Source organism: Paecilomyces variotii, assembly GCF_004022145.1.
Source record: "Paecilomyces variotii strain CBS 101075 chromosome Unknown C8Q69scaffold_12, whole genome shotgun sequence".
Taxonomy (NCBI): Eukaryota; Fungi; Ascomycota; class Eurotiomycetes; order Eurotiales; family Thermoascaceae; genus Paecilomyces; species Paecilomyces variotii.
The window spans coordinates 280,476-306,280 of record NW_021167151.1 but is presented as its reverse complement, the minus strand read 5'-3'; the positions used below and the strand labels follow the sequence as shown (position 1 = coordinate 306,280).

Here is a 25,805-nt window from a genome sequence, read left to right as displayed (position 1 = left end):
GTACAGCAGGTTTTCGACGGTAAAAAAGATAAGGCATTAATGCAATTAGCAGCCAAATGAAATCATTCCATGTGCCCAAGCTGCTACGGAGATAGCCTCGGAAGGCTGTTCATAATGATAAATCACTACTATATCGATAGGACTCCCAAGACTCGAATAGACTCACTCTCCCCATCTTACTGTGTGATGTCACTGTACAGTACATATAAGCCTATCATATCTGCTTGTCTGGCAACTCTAGGATGTTTGTCTTTTTCACCCAATCTTGATCCGAATACCTCCAGGAAAGATGTATAACTAGTTGAATTTCCGATTATAACTAAGATCTGACTGACTGGACAGGAGTTTGGGAAGCATGGTTTCCAGACACCCAGTATTCACGTCTGTTGCGAGGAAGAGATCGGCAAGTTAGAATGATGAGTCCTAAGATAGTCAGAATAACTTTAGGATTTCACATAATATGAAAAGAAACGTATCATACATTCGACAAGATTGAAAAAGATGTCTTTGCATTATTACAGATGGACGTCAATAAACACTTTTGATGCAAAATGGAAAAAAAATTCCCCAATCAGGCCTTGAGAGCGCTCCTCACTCGCGGATCCTTGACAAGTCTGAGACGAGGGGGGAAGACAGAAAAAAAGAGACCTGAGCCTCTAAATAAGTCATCAAGTAGTCAGGAATAAGGTGACATGTACAACAAGAATGGGTGTGTTACACATTAAGATGAAGCAAGACATGTCGGGGGAGAAGAGACTGAAAAGGTAGTAGAAGAGACAAAAATGCATAGATCCTGGTATCTCTCGCTCAAGGAAGGTCTATCCGACTAGGTGGTGACAGAGAAAAAAAGGGGGGTTTTAGAAGGGAAGAGGGAAATGCACATGGGAGACAAGACCATCCATATCGCCGCCACCAAACAAACCGTGCCATGATGTTCGAGACCGAAGCAAGACAACCCACACAGAAGAAACAGAAAAACAAGAAAAATTCCATACATCGTGAACAGCAGATGCCCAAAGTCCCAATGTTCCGATCTCAAGCTTAGAAAAAATTTGCCCCAGCTTTTTTTCTTTTTTTCTTTTTTTTTTTTTTTTCGTCACGCCCCCGATTATTCTTTTCTCGCACATTTTACCTTTCTGCTGTTTTGCGCCGTAAATATCCGATTTCGCCTGTAGCCATTCCATGCAAGTTCATAAGGTTTAGCAATTATATTAAGTGAAATTGTCTTTACATAGTGGCGGCGGTTCCATCGACAACGTTATCGGAGAGGTTGATGAGAAGCTGAGCGAGGCAACGTTTGGTAGCCGCATCGTCACGAAGAACCGAGGAGAATGTGGCATCGCGCAGTGGCTCGGGGAGGCACTGACGGAGAGCTTCACGAGCCCTGTTGTTGTCACTCAGTCTGGAAGTAGTCAGTAAAGAGACCTGAAAGACGGGACCAAACCAAAACAAAACATCTGCAGATAAGCTTACCGAAGAAAGCAGCGGACGACGTGCTTCAGAAGCCTCACAGTCTGTTGCTCAACAAGCTGCGTGACCATGTTGCTCAGTACGGTTCCCACCGCATAAAATCGCTCATAGGTAGCACAGATATATGCAAGACCAATATCGTCAAGGAGAATCTTCTGTACAATGAAAATTGCAACTGTTTTGCTAAGTTCAGACCCCGTCTCCATAATGCGGAGGCAAAGCGGGATGATTTCGGTCGTCAGGAGGAAGTTGATCACATCGGACGAGTCATTCTTCACCAGTGCACCGATGACGCCCAGGGAAGTGAGTCGCAAGTACTCGAAAGGGCGCGACTTGGAAGTTGTGTTGAGGAAGGGATAGAGGAAAAGGGGGATGTGAGCTGTTACACATCAGTTAGTCGAACCCTAGACTCTCGTTTGTAAAGACCAAAGAGCATACCGTTCAGGAAGAGAGTGCGAGTCTCGTTGTGAGACGCGACGCACTGCAACAAAGCGAGAGCATTGCAGACTCGATTCGATGCGGCCGCAGTCAGCTGGGACGGATTTAGCAGAGGATAGACGGAGATTATCTCCTGCAACAAGGAGGTCATAACACCTATTCAACTGCAGTCAGCATGGCCGTCTTAAAAAGTAGTTTGCAGCGAAACCCAATTGATGTGTCTCTCAGGATAATGACGGGTCCAACGTACCGAAAGAATGCCAGATCACCAATGCAAGTTCCGGCACCTGCTCTCTCTTCTTGCTGAGCTCCATAAGAGCAGCCTCCCTGCGGTTAGGGTCCAGCAGTTCCGCGACCCAGATGAAAACCTTGCGGTTCTCTTCGCTAATACCACCGTCCATGGCTGATGCCGCAGTAGTGAGGGCATTCTCAGCTGCCATGGCTCCTGCGCCGGCACCCTGTCTAGCGTTGGCAGCACCGTTGCCACTCATAGCAATCTGGTTATAATGCTGGTGTTGAGCCACCGCGGCGGCCGCGGCAGCAGCTTGAGCCTGAGCATGTTGCTGAGCAGCCAGGGAGGAGTGCTGCTGGTGCTGCGCCTGGTGCTGGTGATGCTGCTGTTGCTGATGCTGGAGCCAGGAAGGCTCTGCCTGCGGATACTGGTGCTGGTGGGAGAAGACGTGCGGAGTCTGAGCTTGAAGCATGGCGAAGCGATAGAGGAACGGGTCGGTTGATTGAGGTCCTCGTCGGGAGGAATCGCGAAGGGATGAGTAACAGACAGGACTTGCCAACTCAGAATCAACTCACAGAGGAGGTAAAGGTCGTCAGAGAACAAGGGTCAAGCGCAAAATCATGGGCGCTTCCGAGGGAGTCGAAGGAGCGGCGGAAGAGAGAAATGGAGAAGTCTGGGTAGGCGAGGTCGAGGAACTGAAAGAGAGTTAGTTCGGGGATGTGTAATCGGGCGGGAAGACGCCAGAGAGCGGGGAGCGAGCGCCGGGTGTGTGCTGTTTGGCGTCGACGCCACCCTTCACCATCTGATCTGAACTTCCTCTCGATCCTGCTGAACAACCTCATTGCGGTTGAAGGATAGAGACCGCTAATACTTTGCGTTCACATCATACATTTGCCCTGGGTGACAACAGCATCCGTCTCGATTGCGCCGCTCCCGGGACTGCTACACCACCAGGGTATCTCGGGATAGTCAGCCACGACACGCCACAGGACAACGTCTCCCTCGCATAGGGCAGCGATGCACGAGCAGACTGACATGCAAGGTATCGCCTACCCAGCGGGATCATCCGGGCTCGAGGGCTTGCTCTGTACTCCACGTCGCGACTGCAAAGCAGCTGAACCGGTTGACAGCTCTGGCTTGCTTCAAGCTTCGACGAACGAGCATCGCTTCCGGACGCTGCCCGAGTACCTGCATGTGTGACGTCCCCGACTGGCGTCGCGTTTGGTCGGGCTCAACCGCTCGCCTATCATTGCTGCTGTGGTATAGGCCCGTCGTGGATGGTCTTAAGAGTACTTTTTTCAAAGGACCTTAGATCGTGAAGCTTAAGTAATATTCCTTTTCATTCTAACTATCATTCGTTTCTTCAGTTTATTTTTAGTATACATAAAGTCATACCCATCAATGTCATTAAAGCATCCAACCATATCACTCATAATTACATTGGCACCACTATCCCCGAGGTACCTGGTCATGATTCGCAAAAAAAGACGGAGAAAGCATGTACAAGAATTTCGTATCGGTTGAAAACAGCGTCTCAAACCCCGCATACCGATGACCAGGCGAGTGCCGTCACCATGCACATCCATTTGCGAGTTGAAGTGGAACGTGAAGTTCTTTGGTGGCGTCAGGTTCGTTATCGATATGAGCGCGAGCGTGACCTCCGTGATCTCCTCGTGTCTCTAGTCCGTCGATCTGAGCTTTCGCTGCCTGTTGAACAGATAGTCAGTCATTGTCCCAATTGATCCGCGAAAAGGAAAAAATCACTCACTTGCGCTAGTATAGTAATCTGAATAATAGTACGAGGAAGGATAGGTATAATCGCTCTTTTCATCCTCGTGATCTCTGCGTCTCTTCAGTCCAAGGCACAGAGCGAGTGCACCGAGAATCAGTCCGATAGTGGCGAGTCCACCAACACCCGACTTCTTCTCACCAGCTGGCCGTGATGGTCGAGTGCCGAACCAGGTACGCCGTTCAGGCCTGCTGCCGTGGGAACGATGCGAGTGACGCTCCTCGATATAAGTTGTCTCCTTTGTCCTTCGTCCCCCTAGGCCGAACAATGCCATGAGACCATCCAGAGCCTCCTTGAAGCAGAGGCAGGCGCATAGAACCAATAGGAAGATGACGCCTGCAATCGTTCCGATGACAATTCCTGCGATAGCGCCTCCACTGAGGCCCTTGTTTCCTGCACTGGCGCTCGTGAGCGTCGCTCCACCAGTTCCTACCGGAGCGATAAAGGGCTCAGTTGTCGTCGCTGCGCCGGTTTGGGTCACGGTAGCTTCACCGCTGCTGGTCGGTCGAAGAGGAGGACTTGCCGTGGCGGAGGCGGAGGCCCAACTGCTCCAGTACCCTGATGAAGCGCCTTCGACACAGACCTTGTTTTCACACATCTGGGATGCACTGCAGCAGGATTCTCCGCAAGGTGTTTCTCCGAGCGTTGGCCTGCAAGTACCCGTGGCGGGCGCCGCTGTAGAACTGGCAAGGAGACTACTCCATGTGGAGGTAATGGTCGCCACGTCCGTCTCCGTCACTACATAGGTAGTCGTATACATTTGCCATTCCTCTCCTGAGCCAGAACTCTCCCCGTCGAGGCATACTGCCTGGCCCTCGCTGTTTGTGCTGCAGGTTTGACTGGAAGTGCAACAAAGCTGGCCGTAGTAACCACACGTATTTGCGCAGGCTCGATTCACGAGAACAAGATCATATTCGAGTGGGAATGGAGTTGCATGGGAGATCTGTGATTGCGATAGCAGACCCAGTATCGATAAGGCCGCGGACGCTATCTCGAAGGATCGCATGGTAGAAGGAATGCTGGATCGACCCACAGACAAAAAAAACGAGAGTATGAGGGCAAGATGGGCGAATTTGCCCTTGAGTATGTTCTTCACACTGCCAATTCCTCGTAGAATGCCAGTGGAAAAGCAGCTGTAAGCGTTGCTATGCTTGAGTCGTATCCACAGCCGTCGGCTGGTAAATCGCCTGAGCACAACAACCGCAACTGTCGGAGAAACGAGTGTAGTTCTTGCGACTCCCTAACGTTTGGATAAGAGTACCAGGAATGTGAGAATGAATTCACGGAGAAAGAGGATGGGAGAAAAGAGAGTGCGAGGGCCCTGCTCATGCCTTGTGACGATGTCCTTCCATCCCAGCCTCCCAGGTACATACACCAACCACCCGATTTCCTGAGGGCGCACCCCAGCCAATCGCGCAAGTTTACAGGCAGCAGACGGCACAAAGAGAACATCCAAATTTAGATAGATCTCTTACTAGCTAGTTACTCGGTACATCAAGGAGGCTGGGCATCATTTAAATAATAATAATAATAATCAAGTTAGCATCACTTTGTCGCTATGACCACCATACTGCGCTGGACTGTTGAGTTGGCAAGGGACCCCGTCCGCCCTTGGACCGCACCTCCAACAGAAAGCGACGATAAGTAGAAATGCTCATCACTGGTCAATTCATCCAGGCGCGGGGGAGAGGCACGCCCGTTTACCCCTCGTCAGAATCAGTGCTCTTGACATGAGAGCCCACGTTTCATTCAGGTGCACAGCTAGCTAGCGATATATGTGCTGTTTCAGCAAACACAACACCCGGTTTTAATTATTTTAATTACAACTATGATCCGTCTTCATGAAGCATATGAATACTTACGTCTCGAAGAAAATATATCCCTTAAAGCTGAGCAAGTCTTGAGTCGATACAATCCTATAACCCGTTCGGTCTTTTTACCAGATTCTCTTTGTAGTGTAGTCAGAATCTCATAGCATGATCGGATACCCAAATAATAATACTGGTCCTATAGCTAAGAAGACTGCTTCATCCGGAACACGTCTCCCACATCTCCTCTGAAGAACTATCCTCATTTCGCCGTTTACCATTCTTCAACGTCGCTTAGCAATAAATTACGACGCACTTTTTCGATATCCTCATCGGGTACATAGGCTCGCTGGTGTCGGATGCAGCATCTGCATTCTGAGGTACAATGTCCATGGAGTGCTTCGACTCGTTGCAATTCGAACGTATCCATTGTCGGCTTGAAATATGTCATTAATGGCTCGTCGCAGCAGCGACAAGTTCTCCCACAACATCCTCCCATCATTGCACAGCGCTCCCTGCCGTCCATCCAAAGCATCGATTTGTCCTGGAATTCTTTAACCTCGCGAATCTTCCGCCATTCTCTAAGGCGTAAGCCCCGTCCATACACTGGCAGAGTCAACAGAAGCTCCGCCAGTTCCTTCTTGTTGGTATGCCATATGCACCGGGCCATTTCCAGCTCCTTTTCCAGAATCTCGCCGTATTTTGAGACGTCGGAACAGTCATCTCCAAATGCGCGAGGAGTGGTAGGGATTTTTCCCGTTGCCATAAGTTCCTGCTGATCTCGTTCGAGGCGACGTATGCGCTGTAGGATAGCAATTTGGAGATTTTCTGTGGCATTGTATGCCCTGATCCAATTAATCTCATCTTTATGGTCACATTCAAACTGGCACTCGATTCGCCAGAGACGTAGCGATCTTGCAAGTCGATAAAAACCCAGACATTCAAGGATCTCTTCGATCATTTTGTGGGGTCTGATAACAGAGTGCACGATGAAGAGGATATTCAGTGTTCTCGGAGAATTTGATGAAAATGGTCGATTTGTGGGTGGAAATCAGAAGCGACAGAGGATACCTATATATGCTCAGTATACTGCGTATCATTGCTGCCTTGAAGTTTCCATGGTTTCAAAGGAAATGGAGACAGGTATCATTGGCGTCACTTACCAGTCATCCTGTGAGCTCATGCTAGAATACACGGTGCCCTATGCTTTTCGTGTCTAACGTCTGCACTTGATGCCCGTAGAAGTTACCCGAGTCGCCTTATGTCAACAAGGAGAGATATTAAGACAAAAATAGTTGACCATAATGTAGCGGGAAAGGAAAAATGGAGTTTACATACTGTCGACGTCCGAACCATACGGTAGATGCATCCATGGGTAATAAATCGCTTTAAAGAGGAAAGTGCCGTTCCGCAGAAGGAAAAGTTTAGGTCCGATTCCCAGACGGAGAGATAGGTATTAAGACAAAAAGAGTTGTCCATAAGGTAGCGGGAAAGGGAAAATGGAGTTTGTCTCGAGCACATATTATCGACTCCTACGGTGGCTTGTTATTAGAATGACAGGTCAATGCCCCATTTTTGGCAGCTAAAGAGAATGAAAGCAGACTGATTCCGATCATGCTATGAGTTCCAGTATAATAGAAAATATGGCTCGACAAAGCAGTTTGCCCCGAGAAATTACGCATCTTGGCTGTTCTCATTTCCTAACGTTAAGATTTACCAAGTGAATAATAAATTTCATTCACTTTTCCATATATAATCGATGAAACGAGAGTTGGCCATCATGATGGATGTGTTCAAAAAGCACCCAGTCTCTGGTCGCTCGAAACTTTTTTCATTCCGGTTTGCGACCATATACCACATAACTAAATACAATCAGCAAGAATTCATGATCTGGTGAGAGGATCTTACAAATGGAATTGAGTATGGATATCACGATCCTTGGCGTCTTTCCTTGTCTTGTCCACCAATACACGGACTTCATCCTCCGACCAGCCCTTGTATCGAGTCAGAATAGCCATCGCTCCTGCCTCATAACCTTCTTCCCCTTGCAACATCATCCAGGTCCCAATCGTTTTCTAAGAAGAATATCAGTCGCATATCGAGACTAGGGGGATCTCGGGATATTTGCAGACAAGATGTGGTGACTTTGGCCATATTCCGAGAGGCACTCGAAATTTCTCAACATGGACATCTTGGAAACCTGCAGCTTTGAAGTAATGTTCCAGTTTTGGACCTGGGCTAGCCTCGTATCCTTTCTCAGCGAATGCACCTATGACTTCCGCGAAGTATTTCTCCATGTTGGTGTTTTCTAGAGTCTTGTCTTCGGAGAACGGGTATTGATCCCAGTCCTGAAATTCTACCCAAGAACCTGGCTTCACATGTCTGTAACTCGGGTCAGTTTCTGCAAAAATTAAGAAAAATCAACACTGACTGATAAGCCTTCTTCACTAATCCGGCATAGTCCTCCATTGCCACTGCCAAATAACGGGCGTGAATGAAATCGAAGGGCGATTCATAGTTCCAGTCTTTCTCGATGTTATCGATGTAAAACTGTACGTTTGGAGGAACCCTATGCGAAGGCAACCTCTCAGTATCTAGAATGGGTGATAGGAATATGAACTGACCAAGCAGGCTGAACCGGACTCAAATCGCAACCAATTACCTGACCTGATTAGTTCCCATCTGAATATTATTTCTCCTGTTCTAACTAACTTCCGCAGATTGGTATTGGTCCGCTAAGGAGGTATTTTAGTACTTAAGAGATTCCCATAGGGCCGCCCTAGAATCTTATCCGTGCAAAGAGTTACATACCAAATTCAATCGCCCAAATTCCGGTTCCCGTTCCGAGATCGAGAACTCTCTGGGGATTCTCAATCGGAGCTAAGAGAAGTTTTCCGTCGAGAATTTGTTTACATAGCGCATGGTGTATGTCTAGACGGTCTTGCTCGTGCTCATCATTTGGCAGTAAGTATCCTGGCGCTCAGTGGTCAGTTTCGCTCAGAGAATTCATCTTTAAAGTCATACTTCCATCATCATATGCGTGGTATCTCCGACCATTCTCATGGCGATAGTTGGTGACAGACGATGTTAGAGAAGCACTGTAGGCTGATCTAGAGTTAAGTCAGACAAGGTCCCAAAGTGAAATGCTCACTCATTCAAGAGCTTGGACAGCAATGCCAGCATACAGTCTATCTTCGTATGACTCGTCACCTGTGGTCTGCGATATTGAGTTACAGTTGATCCAGAAAATTCGGACCGGCCTGGACGGCGAACCTGATAATCAACCTCGATTGGAGTATTGTTGTCACCTTCTGTACTTTGCATGATGGCACAAATTTGTAGAAGGTGGTTTTCTCAGAGTCAAAGAAGTAACTGGGTCAGCTTTGTATTTGTGTCCAAAATGAAATTCACATGACCTATGTTGTACGAGGTTATTAGTGTTTTCCCAGTAGCCGACTAGCGAAGCTCCAAATAAGTAGGGGCTATTACGGCGTACACTCTAGAAGAGGCAACTGGTGCATACAGATCATCTAGGTTAATATTTCTTAATGCCTGTCCATCCTGTATGTGTTGGGAAGGAGTATATCATATGATATGTCTGCCAATGAGAACTGCTTAATATGTCGGGGAAGTGTTTCTAGTTCCCGGTAGTACTTGCAGTTAACATGCTAGAATGCTTGTGGTGTTACTATTCAAACCAATCAGTTATAATGTCTAACTATTGAGATTATTTCGGAGAAACGGATTAGGACAGGCTTGTCGAAGAATGGTTTTTAGACAAAGAAAGCCAAGCTGCGACAGCTGTGCTTTTCCTACATATGCATCGTGATGCCACCTCAGCGCTTGAAACCTTGGAGAACCCAATCACTTGTAGCCTTGCCATGCCTTAGATATCTACCCTTTGCGAGCACAGGAACGGATCTACAGCCTCTTTAGCCGCGACGTGCTTGCGCTCCACTAGTCCAGGTCGCTAGACATACTCTCTGATCGTGTCGGCTCCAGTAATCTACTCTTCTCTCTTACCTACCTAGTATGACCCTCTCATTGCACATCAATCCCATTGCCATAATTTTCCCTGTTCGAATTCCATGTGGGTAATAGGGACACTTCCGGCATCCTGTTTTCAGTCCTAGGCGCAGCTGGTTCCGCAGAAGATCTCACCAAGTACATTTTGATTCCCATCCATGTTTACTGCACTTCGATCTCTGCAATTTTACTGTACAAGCCTCGGTTTGCTTCCTAGGATTGTTCACTGTGGACCCGAGTGAGGCTGGTGTTTCCTTCATCCATGCCTTGACTGCCCACTGTATCTGAACTCTACAACCTACTACTTCTCTGCATCTTCAACTCTTCCTCTTTGACTATCTTCGCCTGCAGCATCTTCATCTGCAATTATCACCGTCTTAGACATTTTCCTTCCTAAACATCTTGAAATATCTTCGACTCTTCTATATCCTCTCCAAACATCAACATCATCTTTCCTTCTACTGTGCACCGTTCTAAACATTCTATATAATAAGCAAAGCTGCATGGTTTCAACACTCAGGAAGTCAGCTACGGATAGCGTGAAACGTAAATCAAAGGCTGCTCAAGAACATGCCGCAAAATCTCGCGTCAACGCTGCTACTGCTCCTGAAGGTTATCAGTCAGTCTACTCTCAATAATATTCACGAAAATGCCTTATAAAATTGTTTCCTGGCTAACCTTAATTTTCTAATTCTGCAACTACCTCCACTTCTCGGGGCTATAGTGGTAGAGGACGTTTTACGCGTAGTAGTCGCAGTCGCGGTTTTTATAGGAACCGTGGACGCGGAGTTGCTGTTTCTTCTGGATTTTCTGCTGCCATTTCTCATGAAGGCGAACCTGAAACTCCTTGTCCCAAGCGTACGAGACGAATTCGGTGTTGGTATGAAGGAAACTTCCATGCGACTAGACAGCCTGCAAGGCGTAGTTCTAAAGTCGCAATGAACTCTCCTTCCGTCTATCAATAAGACTTCCAAGATATTTCGAACAGTCATCAGGCAGAGACGACCTCTCCCGAAAAACATCTACAAAGTCTAACAACACTTCTCATAACCATCATACTCGTGATTTCTTATCTCATACTTCCGCACATCCTGTTGAGACTTTCGGAAATGCTCAATATTCTTCTTCTCCTGAATCAAACTCCCAATTAATGATGTCGTGGTCTGATTATGACACCAATCATGCTACTGAGAATCGTTGAGCTTCCAATACTCAAGAGACATATATACTGCTGTCGCACGTGATGTTAAGAAAAACACCTACTCCTACGTCCAAATTGATAAAACTGGTTGAATACGGCAGCTTCGACGGTAGGGAAACCGAATGGACTGTCTGTCGCACCAGACGCATCAAAGTCCATGTTTCCCCTTTTCGAGATCATGGAGCGCGTCTTGTGTTCCAGTACCTGGCTTCGCTCTGTCTCCCTTTTCGCCGCCCATTACGATCCTTCCGGACGCGATGGGCACTAAGCTATTCCGCACAGTCACAAGCCAATATGGCTCTTTGACGACCTGACTGGAACTGGAACTCTGTTTCTCTTTTCTTTCTGGGATTTTGTTTTTCTCTCTTTCTCAGTGCACGCACTGATGAATCCATCGCGAGGGTCAGATTTTCATCAGTTCTCTCTCTCTTCAACACGGGCCGCAAGGTAGATCGTATCCTGAAGAAAGTCTAGATCTTCCCCTTTTAGCTTTCTGGGGATACGAGGAATACGACAGAGGAAACAGAAAAGTACAGCAGATATACTTTGACATCAAATCTCATAGAGCAGCTACCTGGCAAACTACTATATGAAGTTATGAACAGACACCGATCGACTCTCAATACTTTTTTACAGTCATGCCTGCCCCGACCATACTCATGCCGTGATGCTAACTCCTGAATAGCCGACCTCGGAGGTATCGGTCGGAGCCAAGCTTCTGCTATGTACTACTGTACAATGAACATCGTTGCAGATCTTGACTACTAGTCAGGTACACATCAACATGCACATCGATTCTTTTAGTTTAGAAGAAATGAGGACTCGCTAACTGAACCTAGACCGATCAAAAGTTATCTCGGATAACTATGAGACGGGAACTCCTCGCCGTTTTACTCCACACGACTGATGCCCCACAAGACTCCGAGGACAGTGGAGACATACGAGAGTAACTGACTGTTCTATTTAGACTGACTTCGGTTTTATCCTCACAGATGGTGGTTGAGATACTATTTGATGATGATGTGAGTATTCTCAGTCTTCTCTTCTAGCTAGAAAAGCACTCGATTAGGTACCTATGCCATTTTAAGTCCATCTTAATATTCATCATAGATACCTGCTTTCATCTTTCAAGCATATTGTTAGATTCTGAACAGATCGTAACTACATAGCGGATGTACCATACACCATAAACTTTAAAGAAGCGGAAGCTTAGTTAGGAAATTCAGGAACGAGGGATTTCGCTCGGAAACTACTAGGTACTATCTGGGAATACCCTGGGTTCCGGCTTGTCAGGGATACGGATCATTGGTGGACATATCCTGCAGGTAGTACATACAAGCACATGCACACCCTTATTCTCCTCGATTCGAAAGGTCTCAGCTGCACTGCGAGATCGGAGATGCTTCTTGTCTTATCAATCGTCCAGGTAATTTCGGATAATTACCATGTTAGGATAGGTATAACTAAGAACTACGATTGAAGAGGATTAGAGTATTGGCCTTGATATGAATCACTGACCCACAACTGGACGGAAACGCGATTCAATTTTGCGCTGCCACGCGGCATCTCAGCATCCGTGTTCCATGATGTTGAGTTACTCCGTACAGGCGTTTCTTGTCAACCCCACGATTAAGCCGTACGTGTATAAAGTTTGACCGAAGAAGCATGGCAAAGCCTATTTCCCCACACCGGCAGTATAAAGAAACGAGGTGCCTGAACATTAATATTATTGCATTCCCATGGCAGAAAAGAGAGCCTCCTGTGGATATTATTCAATTGAATGGACCTTCTTGATGGGATGAGCATTCGAAAGAGCGGAATAGCGTCCGCTGTACCTGGATCACTTACCATAAGCGGAAAGGCCGAGGGGATCTGGTATGCAGAATTCTGTGAAGATCATAACCACTTTAAGCGTCTCGGAGGCGGCGGACAAGAAAAAGCCCAAGACCATGGCCAACTCTGACTCGGAGGATCATCAAAACTCAAAAGATCGCTTATTTTAGGGCCCCATCCTTGATATGTTGGATGCCGCCGCTAATAATGCCGCCCTCAACTGGCCCGGGTCCTCCTATGGGACAAGCGGTTTCTATTAGCATCATCGAATCATTATTGAATCGAGTCAAGGACCCTCGGATGCACATGTTTGTTTACCCGGTACGGTATCCGAAGATGTAGTTATAAAGAGTCCAATGCTGCTCCCCCTGCTTGCAGCTGGACTGACGCCTGTGCCCACGGATATTTGTCAAGATGTCTCTATTGAAGCGGTCTTTCCTCGCAGTGCTGGCGATTCAATCAGTGTCGGCCGCCGTGCATGAGCTTAATGCTCGATCAAATGGTACAGATGTCAAGTCCGTCTGCGAGCAAATCAGTGGCAGCATCACCGGAGCCAGTGATGTGATATACCCATTGAGTGCCAATTTCTCCTGCGACATTCACCATTGGTATGTCTCTTCAACGCAGATTCCAACGTGCGTGCTAGAGGCAGGCTCTGCAGACGATGTTTCCACTGCGATCAAGATCATCGCAAGAAACAGGACCCCCTTCGCGGTCAAATCGGGCGGGCATGCCTCCAACCCTGGGTTCTCGAGCACGACTGGCGTCCATATTTCTTTCAACCGCATGGCCCAGGTTATCTTCAACGACGATAAATCAACAGTTGAGCTTGGCATGGGTGTGATCTGGTCCGATCTCTATGAAGAGATCGACGGCAGTGGAGTGAACGTCGTCGGAGGGAGGACTCTTGGTCCCGGTGTCGGAGGATTCACACTTGGCGGTGGATTCTCCTGGAAGACAAACCAGTACGGGCTGACCGTGGACACAGTAGAGAGCTTCAACCTGGTCCTGCCAAATGGAACAATCACTACGGTTGACTCGTCCCAGCCCGATCTCTTCTTTGCTCTCAAGGGAGGTCTGAACCGGTTCGGCATTGTGACATCGGCGGTCTATAGAACCCACCCGCAGACCGATCAGGTGTATGGAGGCCTGGCCTACTATGCTGCCGACCAGGTCCCAGCAATCTTGAATGCAACTGTCGAATTCTATAAACGAAACACCGACCCGAGGGCCCAGATTATCACGACCCTCGAGGGCAGTGGGATAGGAACTTCTTCGCTGACCCTGTTCTTTTACGATGGTCCTTCGAAGCCCGCAATCTTCGATCTGTTCGACGGGATCCCGGCCGTATATAATGGAGCCAAGGTACAAAGCTTCTCCAAGGTGGTCCAAGAATTCCCAGCAACCCTTGAGGTCAACATCCGCGGTACATTTAACACGTTGTCGACTTCGAAATTGACCCAGGGCTTTGTCGACGCCGTCAAGAACGAGACTGATGTGAGTCATCCATGATATACTGTCCTGTCCTGTATGACTCGGAATCACTGACTTGAAGTTTTTTTTTCCCTTCTCTTAACAGTACTTTGGCTCTATCTCGGCACTGCACAGCGGTACCTCCATCAGCTATGACATCGAGCCTTTCCTGGACTACGGCAAATATGCTACGGATAGCGCTTATCCACACTCAGACTCCCCTCTTCCGGTACGTTTCAATCGGATCTGAAAAGCAAAAGTGCAAGACCCCAATTCTAACTTTTCTCTCAGCTCAATCTCTACTTCGCATGGGATCTTGAATCGGAGGACGAGTTCTGGTACGCTGCGATGAAGGCTTCTATCGAGAGACTCAAGAAGGTTGCCATCTCCGAAGGCATCTACAGGGACGAGGATACTGCCTATCCGAATTACGCTATCAGCGGAAAGACTGCTGAGGAGCTGTACGGTGCGACCAATGCAGCTCGTCTGCGCCAGATCAGGGAGGAAGTGGATCCTGAAGGAATCATGGAACTGGCTGGTGGGTTTACTATCTAAGGGCCTGCCCTGGAGTACCTTGAAATTCTTTGGTTCTAGGACATGTATATAGCTGTATCAGACATACCGTAAATACCTAATGCGCATGCTCAGTATACTCGAGGAACCCGTCAACTCGGATCACCATTAGAAAGAAAGAAAGAAGTAAAGAAATAGAGGGTAACTAAGCATAAAGCACATAAGTTACCTCTCTCACCAGCAGCTTGACAGACAAAACATTTTATAGATACGCCACATTCTCAAACCGTACGCAAAAAAAAAAAGGAAAGACTTCTGAGATCGTCCCATCTTCCCCCCCTCTTCCTCACATCATCTAGGTAATTTGTCCAACTTTTCATCTCGCAGCGTCGAGCGATCATGACTATGTTGTCGACGAAGAAGCTATTATTATTGTCTATGATCACGGGCGGCGTTCCAGGAAAGGAAATGCGAGCCGCGCGAATTACATATGTATATGGAAAGTCAATTCGATGTACAGCACACGAGCGCAGGAAGGCAAAACGGTCTTACGGTTGTCCGCTTTTCTGAGCTGGTGATATATTATTTTTATTTACTAATACAATTTGACCAATCGTATGCTATAATGGTCATAACTCAACGTTAAGCGTCGATCTTGCATACCGGACGTGAATCGTATCGCATTCCAACCGTTGCGGGGAACTGGGATCCCAAGATAAAGACCATGAGGAACCCCATTGTTCATTCAGCGTACTTCAGAAATCAAGAGAGATATCATGACTTCGTGAGATCGCTGTCCACCACCACAAATCATTCATCATGCATTCATCGTCTCGAATGATAGGCTTCTGATCCAAAAAAAAAAATAATTCAAAGAATCGTCCAAAGAAGAAGAAAGATCATATCGTCAGATAAATATTCCAGCGATACCAACAGCAACAGCTACACCTAGATCGTATAGACTCGACGATACGCGAATGGACGGCGCATCGTTGGGGTTGACGAACTGGCCGTTTGTTGTGGTAGCCGATTCACCTGAACTCCCAAAGGCAGTACAGTAGCCGATTTGCAATCCATAACAGGCCTTTCGACTCAAGCTTGAACAGATCGACTGTGCATCCGCCGTTGCTGTGGCTCCTTGGACGGTTATGCCGGCACCACCTGACCCTGCCACCGTCACCCCGTTGGTCCCTCCTAGAGAAGACTGGCAGCTCGAGTATTGACTTTGGCATTGGGAGTAGTATGAAGAGCAAGTCTGCGCATTTGCGAACGTCGTCGGGATATATACGAATGGGTATGGCGCCCCGGTGACCGTGGTACCGGTTATCGAAGGCGAGTCCGAGGTCGTGGTGGAGGCGGATGTTGGCTGCGGAAACATAAATCCACTTGAGGTTGATCCCGTCTCCGTTGGCGATCCAGAAAGTGATCCTGTGCAGCTGGCGCCAGTTGGACAGCATGCAATGTGGCTTGCAGCGTCAAGAGAGCATATTGTCCCATCTCGACAGCATGCGCCCGAGTTCCCCAGGCCAGTACACGCATTATACCCCGACGGGCAGTTATCATCCCGCTTTAACAAAATATCCAGAACCTCCGCAGCTCTTTTTTCGATTGTCGGATCCGACCATGGTGGGTAGAAAGGAGATGTATCGATCGCTAGCACTGATAGCGCGAGAAGCAGGCCAGCGGGAAGTATAGAGGGCTTCATGGTTGCGGCCCGGAGGGACTCCAATTGCCCTTCGATCGTTTATTTCTGACCTCGATAGCCCTTGGAATCGCGTTTGAGTCCTCCAGCGGAAATAGGGCCCGTCCGTATGACGGCGACGTTCGATGTCCGACAGTTCACCAGATACCTAAATCGTGCAAGGTACATACAGCCGGGTGCTGGGCCTTATCAACATCTGCTCACAAGCAAAACATTCATGCGCATTAGCTTTGTTCGGCTAATAGCTCCTTTCAGGCACTTGTGCGAGTAAGACAGGGCTCATCCGATAACAAAGAGAAAGGCGCCTGATGGGTTCCATGCAGTTGGTGGCAGATAAGTTAGTTGATGGAGGAAGAAGTGATGTATTATGGGCTGCTAAGTAGTTGTCTCCACTGCGACATCCCCTGCCACAGCAACCGCTGCTTGCCGCCGCTCCACTCTAGATACTTAGTCTATCCGATCTACGATCAGAACATCTGCAATACTCTAGTCGATTATCATTAGACTGATCAATTAATCAATCGCACTTGTTGCCATCAATATAGATACAAGAATCTACCTAGTTCCCATGCAATCGTGTGGATGAAAGAAATAGGAGGGCCCGGTATTCCGGTCCCCTTGGGCTACGTAGAAACCAGCTCTGAGGCAGCGCTGATTCACATATTCTTGCTGTAAGCTGCAATGCGAGAAGTTTCACCTACGACGATGTCGAGCTTGAGGGTGAGCGGGTTCCATATGAGATCGAGGAGACGCTCGAGAAGAGAAGTACGTGGCTTGCACCTGCCCGACGCTTACTTCTTAGCAGAGCTTTCCTACTGTTTACGTTCGGGGTTCTATTATACTGGCTCTTATTAATGTCCGCATAGAAACTCCAACTGAGTCTCTAAGAGATAAGGGCTCCCTAACTGCCTGCCTAGGTAGGTAGGTAGTCCTCACCTTCCAAGAACCAGACAGCTAAGATCTCGGTTTCCGGCAAAGACGTCGGGGATCCCTCCCGTACACTTTACCTGGCGTTTGCTCTTTCCTTCTAGCTTCCACTTCTGTATGGGTATGAGCAAGGGCAACAACGGACAGCAGTAGTAGAGTAGTGGTAACTTGGTACCTTCCTGATGAGACAGAAGTAACGGGTATAGAACTGGAGGACGCCCCCCCCAACTATTCTCTTCCTTTTCTCACCACAGCAATACTGTATATCACTATTGCTACATCACTATCCACATACATTCATTAACTTTGTGTCGATATGGACCTCCCTTTTGCTTCTGACTGGACCGCCTTGTTGCGCTTCATGCTTGTCACCTTCTGGACGGCATGTTTGGTGCTGTTCCTCGAGTGGGGCCGGGCGCGCATACGAGCTCGGTAAGTCAATTGGAATAATCAAGAGAATAAACAGCAAAATGATACTTATGATAATTGTTATAGTCTTGGGATCCATCCGGATCGCCTTGACCTCGCACGCATACGCCAAGGCCAACTCGTCCCCCGCCGTCCGGCGGGTCAACGGACAGCATCACCTGCTCGTACAGGGGTGACGACGTGGAAGCCCAACAGTATACCTCACATGCCCTGCTTATAGTAGTAAGACTAGTACTGACCACATCGATAGGGCTCCAGGACGAGGAACAGGTAAGGGACCCAGCGACTAGTTCTGTCTTTCTTTTTCTTTTATTCTTTCTTTTCTGGGCCCGGCGGGGGGTGGAGGGTTTGGCGGGCCGGCGTTCGTTTCTTTTGTATGTTTTTATATATGTATATAATAGGGGTGGAAGGGGTCGGGCGTTCTTTTTTGTTTTTGTTTTTTTATACATGTATATAATAGGGGCGGGGGTAGCCCGCCATATTCTTATTAGATAGTTCCGGTGCGGCAATTGCCGCGGGTGGGTTGGTGGGCCGGAGAAAAAAAAAAAAAAAAAAAAAAAAAAAAAAAAAAAAAAAATGGAGGGAGAAAAACACACAGCCAGAGAGACTTTTGGGGGGTGAGAGGGGAAGAGAGAGGGAGATGGGGAAGAGAAAACGGGATGGGGACGGCGAGCAGGCAAGTTGAAGTTGTGTATACTTCGAAATAATCATGGACTGGCCAAACTAACCGGACGCGGTCTAGGGCGGCAGAACGCGACTTCTCGACTCTGTCTACTCTGTGAGCTCATCCAGCGAGGCACGAAGCTAACCACACGTCCTCCGCGATCTCCCTTCTCTGGCGCTGCCACTTTCTCTCCCACAACCAGCTCACCTTTGGTCCCTCGCGGGTCTGTCTGTCATTCTTCACTCCTTTTGACTCAGTCCATCCCCCATCGTATCCGCTCCTTGAAGGCCACACCATCCGCAAGAGAAAAGGGAAAAAAAAGTTGAGGGAACCATCCCTGCGGCGCCGCGCCTGACGCTCTACTTCCGCCGCCATGGTGTCGCGAAAGCGTGCCCACTCCGAAGTGGAGGCTGAGTCCGAGCAGCAACCCAAGGAGCCAGGCTTGCTCGCGCGCCTGCGGAACTGCTGGGAGTTTGCCAATCTCATGCAGTATATCTACATTTTCGGAAAGGTCGTCAAGATCGATGAAGAGTTCGGTATCGAGGTATGTCACCAATTCATCCTGTCATTTGCGGAAACGCGTGTGTTATCTGAAGGCCCTCCTTTCTACTACAATGCAATGCGCTTCTTATCACCTACGTGCCTGGTGGAGAGCTGGATCTAATGTGTTACCCCGGTCGCAGGATCTCGAGACCGAATGCCTCAAACCCGGCCCTTCGGAGAAGCTTCTCGACATCGGGCTGTCGCTGCTCAAGTTCGTTTCGTCGCATCGTGGACTCACGTACGTATTCAACATCGCGGTAGGAGACTGTGGTGGATAACAGTACTAATGGGGCGATGAGCTACAGGCGCGACAATTTTGACGAATATACCCGGCGTCAGTACAACGCGAAGGCGCCTCATCTGAAAAACCCTTTCGGATATGAAGAAGAGCCAAAGAAGTTCAATGATTTCGATGTCTTCCTGAAGCTGCGTGTCCTACATCAGCTGTCCGTGTGGACGTTCTGGAACCCAGATCGCATCCGGGAAAAGATGCCGGAGCAGAGAGAGACTGAACAGACACAATGGGTAAGCTCCTCACGACAGTTACTAGAGTGTCCGCCTTCTGACTCTGTCCACAGCGTATAGAAGAACTAGGATACGATCGTGAAGACCGTCTATACTACGTTCTAGACGATAATCGTCTGTACCGTCGTACCGACCCTCCTATCCCAGCACCTAAAACGGCCAAGCCCAAGGCAAATACCAGAAAGGCGAGAGCTGCTGCCAGGGCTGCCAAACGGAGGAGAGTCTCCGAAGAGAATGAGGAAGAAAAGGACGATGCCGATGAAAACCAGGCGGAAGACACGTCCGGCGGTCTGAAATGGGAATGCATTGCTGTTACTCTCGCTGAATATCAGGCGTTTGTCGATACAATTCGGAAGACAAAAGATCCCAATGAGCAGATTCTCAGAGATAGACTGCTGGAGGACGTCTTTCCGGTACTCGAAAAGATCGAAGAGTCGCAGCAGCGGAAGATTGCCAAACGCGAGAAAGAGCTCTTCAACATGCAGTTGCTTGCTGGAGCGAAGCGGTCAGGCCGTCTGGCCGAGAAGCAGGAGCGAGAGCAGCGCGAGAGAGAAGAGGCAGAGGCTGCACGGAAGCGTGAAGCGGAATTAGCTGCCGCTCGCAAGGCGCAGGAACAACAGAAGAAGATGGAAGAAGAGAGACGGTCACGTATGATGACGCGGGAGCAACGCATCAGGGACCGGGAGCAGAAGCGGATCCTTCACGAAGAGGAGCTCAGGAAGATGGCGGAGGAGCAAAAGAAGATTGAAAACGGCGAGGGCAGAGTGTCTGAGAGACATCTCAAAGCGGAGATGGAAAAGCGCAAGAAGAGTCTGGAGGAGCTCGCGCAGGAAGATCAATGGGTCTTTGACTGTTCCGGCTGCGGTGTCCATGGCAAGAACTTGGTAAGGCCCTCCTACAGATTACGTGTGGATACTCCTGACACTGGGACAGGATGATGGCTCTCACAGTGTCGCATGCGAGAGGTGCAATGTCTGGCAGCACAGCAAGTGCCTAGGGATCCCTCAGGCAGAAGCGGAGAAGGAGGACTTCCACTTCGTGTGTGAGGATTGCAAGCGCCACGAGGAAGAAGCGAAACGTCCGAAGCTTCCGCCTCTCAAATTTCGCGTTGGAGGTTCTTCTTCACCGCCGCAGTCCACCGACGCTGTCAATGGGGAGAAGCCGACGAGCGTGGACGGCGATGCCTCTCCTACACCGAACAAGCTCAAACATGTCTCCGTCCCTCGCCCATCCGAAGAAGTTGGCCACGGTGCATCTGCACAGGCTCAGAATACCGACAACAAGCCAATAGTTGAGCAATTGCCTCCGCAGCAGCTTTTCAGACAGACAGATGGCGCTCAAGAATCGGTCCAAACCGCTCCCGCTCCTTCCTCACCTGAACGACGTTCGCTGTCTTTTATGAATGGAAGTTTCGGCTCGGATGGTCATCTTCGACCTCCTTTCTCCCCGTCAAAGAATCTCAACGGCACTGGAATGTCACCGGTGAATCATCTACCTAAATTTACTCTTGGCCACCCTCCTCCACACCCTGTCCAGCAGGCAAACTACACTGCGCCGCCTACTCCACATGCTCATTTGAACAGAGGCTCATTCAACTCTCCTCGGCCCTCTTCCTCTCACTCCACTCAGAGCCACTCCTTCCCCTCACCAATTCAGAACCGGCCACCTATGTCTCCGACTCAGGGAAATCGCGATGTTGGTCCTCTTGCGGGTTTTCCGTCTCCTGCGCATCCAAACATGGCAGTCTCTTCTACGCCTTTCGGACAACAGCAGACACCGCGTCCAAGCAGTGCTAGCTTTGTCGCGTCTTCTTCAGGCCATAGCCGTCCTCCATCATTCTCCGCCGCCACACCTACTGCTGGAAATTCTTTCTCTCACACGCCACCACCTCCTCAAGGCGCCCAGGGCATTCATTTGTCCGGTCTCAGCCCTACGAAGCATTCTCCGCGGCCGATGACATCTGGCGGCATGGGGGCTGCATCTGTTTTGCCTCCGATTCAACGACTTGAACCAAGCCCTAAGCTGATGGGCCGGAGCTCCGCTGATGCACCAATTCCTCCGCCAGTGAAGTGTATGACACCGGAGCAGGAAGAAAGGCGACAGAGAGAGAATGAGATGATGGCACAGGCGCAGGCGCCTAGTGGCCAGCAAACGGGAAACCCTAACCGTCAATAAGCAGCTGTGCTTTCTTCTGGCCCCAAATTTTCCTTTCGGCGCAGTCTGGAGTGTGAAACACGCGCGTCGTGTTTTTGATAGACATTGGTGGTGTTCGAGTCATAGACTTTCTGGCATCTCTTGAGTGGATGGGCTTTGCTTGGTATGTTTCAATTGGAAAACACATGGTGTACACGCACCAGAAAGAAAAGAAAAAAAGTGGCTATTCCTGCTGGGGCACCCTGTGATGGGCCCAGTTCGGATATATTTCGCTGGGCAAGATTTCACTTCTAATGTCAAAGGGGATCAGCTTGTATTCTTTGCTTTTGCTTCTCAAACTTGAGTTAACGTTGGTGATGGACGGGTTCCGTCTCAGGTCATGGCAATGAAGATGAAAGGGATCGCATCATGTATTTAACACTGAGTCTTGTACGTCCCAAAGATCATTTTGTACAATAGAATTTCGAGTCATTGAACGAGAGACACACTTCTCCGTCGTTCTTTGAGGATAAGCTGGAAATAAATGTCCTGTATTGTGAAATGAGGAAAGAGAAACTCTCAAGATTATGATAGTTATACGCCGCCTGGCGCGTTCACTCGAAAGCTATCCCACACGTCGATCGAGAATGCAGCCATCTCATAGACAAGCGTGGCCTTGGGAAAGCACTTTCCAATGTATTCTACTTGCATAGAATTCGAAGATTCGAATTACCCCACGATGCGACATGCAAACAGGCCAATTAGTTATCGCATCGCATCGCATCAATAAACAGTGTATTTCGTATTCATTACACTGTTGAGACGAAAACCCGTCCGATCGGCCATCCCGAAAACCCCCGATGGTCTAGTTGGATATGGCGTTCGGCTGTAATAGGATTTTCCATTGTTACCGAAAGGTCGCCGGCTCGATTCCGGCTCGGGGGAGTTGGATAATATCTTTTTCTTTTTTTTTTTCCCCCTTCAGTTCGTATCTATCTATTTTGATATTCTCAATGAGTACAGTGAATAAAAAAGGTAGAGCTTTTCTATTCTCTTAGTGGTGGAGTGAAAAATAATAGTTATATATTTTTGGTCGATATCGAGCGCTATAATAATAGAGTCTCGAGAATAATACTATCGAGGCCTCGAGAAAGCGAGAGCATCCAGAATTATATATTATCGTTCTGATGCCCTCACTTTACGAGATCAAGTTGTATCGGAGGGTAGTCGTTAATCCATCGGACTTGATAGTTACTCTATGTTTTCTCTCTACGAGGAATAACGTACGTACTCGAAACCGGGCACATACATACATACACATTGTACGTATGTACGTATGTATGTATGTACATACAATACATTATCATTATCTTCACGGATCTGCACATCAGAAACCTTCAAGTCTGCACATAACTAATCGTTCAATAAGTCTAAGCTTTTTGCCTTAATCCCAAGGAGGCAGCTCTAGAACAATGCAGATTGTTTGCTACGGGCTGGCTGGCTCGAGTTTGACCCATGCATCTTAGCTATACTACTGCTACTTCTAGTGACGTATACTAGGGATTATTATTGACCATTGAGAGAAGGGAAGTGAAATTAGGAGTAGCCGGCTGCTCGCATGAGACTTCTTTGAGTTTGAGTCTGAGCGGGGGAAAGTTACGATTATGAAAGCTTTCCCGTTTGCTTTCGGCCGTGGTGAATGAAGGGTACTTGCAGATAACATATGTGGGGTGTTATATTGTCTACTTAGCGCTTGGTGATCATGATGATATTTTATGCGAGTAAGAGAGGGATAATAAGGAGGGGTTCGAAGACCCTTATTTCCGGATTAAGGTGGGTTTCCGAATGTTTTAGATGTATTGTGTAATCGAGGGGTATAACCAACTAACTAGTTATTGGGGATAGTTAGGTAATCTACGTACGTCTGTATATTCCTGAAGTACATGACATTTTATTTGGAATTATATCTGTTGGTGATTGATTGATTCTCCTTCGCGCCTTATTCATTGGGCGCGTAACTACTCTGATGTGCTAACTAAAGTACTGTACTATACGCATGGCACAGTCAACCAACGCTGAGAGATAGATGTAGATCGTAGGTTTCTCAGTCGTATCTTGTTCGATGGCAGATAAGGGATTTGATTCACGAAGTGGAAAGCAGGCGGAGCTGTAAAGTACGGTTCACCACGTACAGTGTGACGGTCCTTCTCAGAACGATGCATCGCAGATTGCAGAAAAGAGCCCTCACCGCATCCTAACTGCGATTCTCGAACGTACAAGTCAACAGGGATGTATGGGGTATGTAAATGTACGAATGAATAATATTTGGAATCCCACGATGAGAAACGCACAGGAAAGCCAGTGATAGAACTTTAAATTTTTCCCTGGGAGATGCCTTCCCGGGATACCCCCTTCCGCTTCGGCGTGATAAGAGAATGACAAATGGATTGTTCTAAAAAAGAACAAGAAGGCAAAGAAAAGAACTTCCAAATGGTGATTGTCCTCGGCTACCGAGAGAAGCGCCAGGCTAAGTATGGAACGGACAGGCATTTGTTCTCCCTTCATGATAGATCGGTGTAACTATCGGTTGGCCACTCTTATGCACGGTTTCAATAGGAACTGGCCGGGGTTCGCGCCTCGATTGTGTTACCGCCCGCGCGCTGGTGCGTGAAATAGGGAGGGGGACGAGAACTGCCTAAATGGGATATAGAGGGTGCCACAAATGGTTGCTGAACCTGCAACTGGGCGCGGAGTCTGTAGGTTTGACGTTGGGAGTGAGAGGGCTCATCTGGTAGTCAGTAGTGATGGAGTGGCCATTTTCATACTGGTTTTGGTGCTCAAGTTTGCAAAAGTACTGTGTGTGCGTCTCAACTGATATTAATTTCTTCGCTTGTCATAGCAACTTACCCGGAGCGCAGAGAGGTAGGTAGGTAGAGTGTTCACCAAGTGCTCCGTTCACGAGTCCATCGTTTCTCGTATACAGCATGGACATCACATGGATTACCCGGAAACAAGCACGACTCCGTGCTAGGGTCGTTTTTGGCACTTCTCATGCCCATCGCTGCGTGATCTTCCGCCATGCACCGAAAGGGGGCGCTTAAGCAACATGACAAGCGGGCTCTGTCAAATTTGGATGTTCCGAATGATATTGTACTCCCCTTCCATGCCTTCCCTGTAATACACACCCCGCAGCTGTGATCGAGGGGGATTGGCAGACAGCAATCCCAAGAAGCCGACGTTGACGTGTCTGATTCCGGACCAGGCGGCGATCACTCCCGCAGGCCGAGTCAACCAGCCTGCCGGACCTTGATTATCCCAACGGTGCGGTAGGGCAATTGTTGCTTCGTCTTAAATGTTCGTTCCTGAGGTCGAACCAGGCCTTCCAAAATAGTACGGAGTAGACCTAGTGGCATCGTGCACCAAACGTCATTGCTCCTCGGCCCCCCTGTGAGCTCCATGGCTAGAAGTGCCTCTCTGGGTCTGGCTTTGCTATGACCTCGCCATCATTAGATCCCAGCAGGGATACTTGAACCTTCTATTCTGGCGTGCACCCGTCTATCCCGTGTAGGAAGCGGATGGCGGGATGATCATCGTCTTAGAGACGCAAGAGTTTGTTAACCACCTGTATCAAGCCGCACCAGAGACTTGCTCGAGCCGCTCTGCTTTCGGCTCATCTTTTGCCTGAGGGGTTTGCTCGATCTCAGCGTCGGGGTCGATACCGATTTTTCAGCTATCTACTATTAGTTACGCGCTTCGCAAGAGCTGCGCTAAATGTTCTGGAGCTATGAGATGGCTCCTCTGAGTCCTCTCAGTGCGTAAGCAATATCCAAGCGCCGTCGAAGAGAGTAAGTAACCTATCAACTTGTCCCCATGGACGTACTCCCTAGACTAACCTTGTCCATGATCGGTGAGTCTTCACGCACGGATGCGTCTGCCAGTGTCCCTTAAACAAGAGGGCCGAGCGCATGTGGCCAAATATAACCAATGGGACACTGGTCAACAGGGATACTATAAGCAGGGAAGCGTTGGTACGGCGCCAAGGAAAACAGACTAGGAAATATAGATTTACCGTTGGTTCTTAACCAGCCCCAAAGATGGA

The 25,805-nt window shown here is 48.5% G+C and overlaps 7 protein-coding genes and 1 non-coding gene across 8 annotated transcripts; 3 read left to right on the top strand and 5 right to left on the bottom strand.

The window, feature by feature from the left end:
* Nucleotides 1–1,110: 1,110 nt before the first annotated feature.
* Nucleotides 1,111–2,817, bottom strand: C8Q69DRAFT_84909 (putative cell differentiation protein). The gene is made up of 4 exons (XM_028634102.1): nucleotides 2,159–2,817; nucleotides 1,909–2,064; nucleotides 1,474–1,849; nucleotides 1,111–1,402 (listed from the first exon to the last, which is right to left on the bottom strand). The coding sequence occupies exons 1-4, from the start codon at nucleotides 2,610–2,612 to the stop codon at nucleotides 1,228–1,230; spliced, it is 1,161 nt and encodes a 386-aa protein (XP_028482278.1). The 5' UTR covers nucleotides 2,613–2,817; the 3' UTR covers nucleotides 1,111–1,227.
* Nucleotides 2,818–3,773: 956 nt separating this feature from the next.
* On the bottom strand, nucleotides 3,774–4,935 carry C8Q69DRAFT_447311 (hypothetical protein; the record flags this gene model as incomplete). The annotated part of the gene is made up of 2 exons (XM_028629196.1): nucleotides 3,774–3,847; nucleotides 3,909–4,935. The coding sequence occupies 2 exons, from the start codon at nucleotides 4,933–4,935 to the stop codon at nucleotides 3,774–3,776; spliced, it is 1,101 nt and encodes a 366-aa protein (XP_028482277.1).
* A 1,021-nt stretch (nucleotides 4,936–5,956) lies between these two features.
* C8Q69DRAFT_501004 (hypothetical protein) lies at nucleotides 5,957–6,698 on the bottom strand (the record flags this gene model as incomplete). Its single annotated transcript, XM_028632353.1, has 2 exons — nucleotides 5,957–6,019; nucleotides 6,054–6,698. 2 exons carry the CDS (start codon nucleotides 6,696–6,698, stop codon nucleotides 5,957–5,959), a joined length of 708 nt encoding a protein of 235 aa, XP_028482276.1.
* Nucleotides 6,699–7,249: 551 nt separating this feature from the next.
* On the bottom strand, nucleotides 7,250–9,271 carry C8Q69DRAFT_477864 (S-adenosyl-L-methionine-dependent methyltransferase). Its single transcript, XM_028631349.1, has 10 exons — nucleotides 9,011–9,271; nucleotides 8,923–8,954; nucleotides 8,762–8,847; nucleotides 8,549–8,710; nucleotides 8,450–8,472; nucleotides 8,362–8,399; nucleotides 8,169–8,306; nucleotides 7,870–8,119; nucleotides 7,646–7,812; nucleotides 7,250–7,599 (listed from the first exon to the last, which is right to left on the bottom strand). The coding sequence occupies exons 1-10, from the start codon at nucleotides 9,059–9,061 to the stop codon at nucleotides 7,569–7,571; spliced, it is 978 nt and encodes a 325-aa protein (XP_028482275.1). The 5' UTR covers nucleotides 9,062–9,271; the 3' UTR covers nucleotides 7,250–7,568.
* Nucleotides 9,272–12,935: 3,664 nt separating this feature from the next.
* On the top strand, nucleotides 12,936–14,936 carry C8Q69DRAFT_477851 (hypothetical protein). The gene is made up of 3 exons (XM_028631348.1): nucleotides 12,936–14,294; nucleotides 14,377–14,499; nucleotides 14,562–14,936. The coding sequence occupies exons 1-3, from the start codon at nucleotides 13,212–13,214 to the stop codon at nucleotides 14,823–14,825; spliced, it is 1,470 nt and encodes a 489-aa protein (XP_028482274.1). The 5' UTR covers nucleotides 12,936–13,211; the 3' UTR covers nucleotides 14,826–14,936.
* A 586-nt stretch (nucleotides 14,937–15,522) lies between these two features.
* On the bottom strand, nucleotides 15,523–16,659 carry C8Q69DRAFT_84671 (hypothetical protein). Its single transcript, XM_028634101.1, has one exon. It carries the CDS (start codon nucleotides 16,486–16,488, stop codon nucleotides 15,691–15,693), a length of 798 nt encoding a protein of 265 aa, XP_028482273.1. The 5' UTR covers nucleotides 16,489–16,659; the 3' UTR covers nucleotides 15,523–15,690.
* Nucleotides 16,660–18,878: 2,219 nt separating this feature from the next.
* C8Q69DRAFT_407490 (hypothetical protein) lies at nucleotides 18,879–21,748 on the top strand (the record flags this gene model as incomplete). The annotated part of the gene is made up of 5 exons (XM_028628157.1): nucleotides 18,879–19,049; nucleotides 19,189–19,286; nucleotides 19,354–19,573; nucleotides 19,627–20,457; nucleotides 20,507–21,748. The coding sequence occupies 5 exons, from the start codon at nucleotides 18,879–18,881 to the stop codon at nucleotides 21,746–21,748; spliced, it is 2,562 nt and encodes an 853-aa protein (XP_028482272.1).
* An 812-nt stretch (nucleotides 21,749–22,560) lies between these two features.
* On the top strand, nucleotides 22,561–22,651 carry C8Q69DRAFT_t126. Its single transcript has one exon. It is a non-coding gene; the product is annotated as a tRNA-Tyr (tRNA).
* Nucleotides 22,652–25,805: the final 3,154 nt, after the last annotated feature.

Bases quoted from the DNA above. Each gene is read 5' to 3' on its own strand.
- C8Q69DRAFT_477851 (XM_028631348.1), top strand. From the start codon at position 13,212: ATGTCTCTATTGAAGCGGTCTTTCCTCGCAGTGCTGGCGATTCAATCA. The intron at 14,295-14,376 runs GTGAGTCATCCA...TTCTCTTAACAG, and splicing joins CCGTCAAGAACGAGACTGAT to TACTTTGGCTCTATCTCGGC. The intron at 14,500-14,561 runs GTACGTTTCAAT...CTTTTCTCTCAG, and splicing joins ACTCAGACTCCCCTCTTCCG to CTCAATCTCTACTTCGCATG.
- C8Q69DRAFT_477864 (XM_028631349.1), bottom strand. From the start codon at position 9,061: ATGCAAAGTACAGAAGGTGACAACAATACTCCAATCGAGGTTGATTAT. The intron at 8,473-8,548 runs GTATGTAACTCT...ATACCTCCTTAG, and splicing joins AATTTGGGCGATTGAATTTG to CGGACCAATACCAATCTGCG. The intron at 8,400-8,449 runs GTTAGTTAGAAC...TAATCAGGTCAG, and splicing joins ACCAATACCAATCTGCGGAA to GTAATTGGTTGCGATTTGAG.
- C8Q69DRAFT_84909 (XM_028634102.1), bottom strand. From the start codon at position 2,612: ATGCTTCAAGCTCAGACTCCGCACGTCTTCTCCCACCAGCACCAGTAT. The intron at 2,065-2,158 runs GTACGTTGGACC...GCAGTTGAATAG, and splicing joins GGTGATCTGGCATTCTTTCG to GTGTTATGACCTCCTTGTTG. The intron at 1,403-1,473 runs GTAAGCTTATCT...GACTACTTCCAG, and splicing joins GTCGTCCGCTGCTTTCTTCG to ACTGAGTGACAACAACAGGG.
- C8Q69DRAFT_84671 (XM_028634101.1), bottom strand. From the start codon at position 16,488: ATGAAGCCCTCTATACTTCCCGCTGGCCTGCTTCTCGCGCTATCAGTG.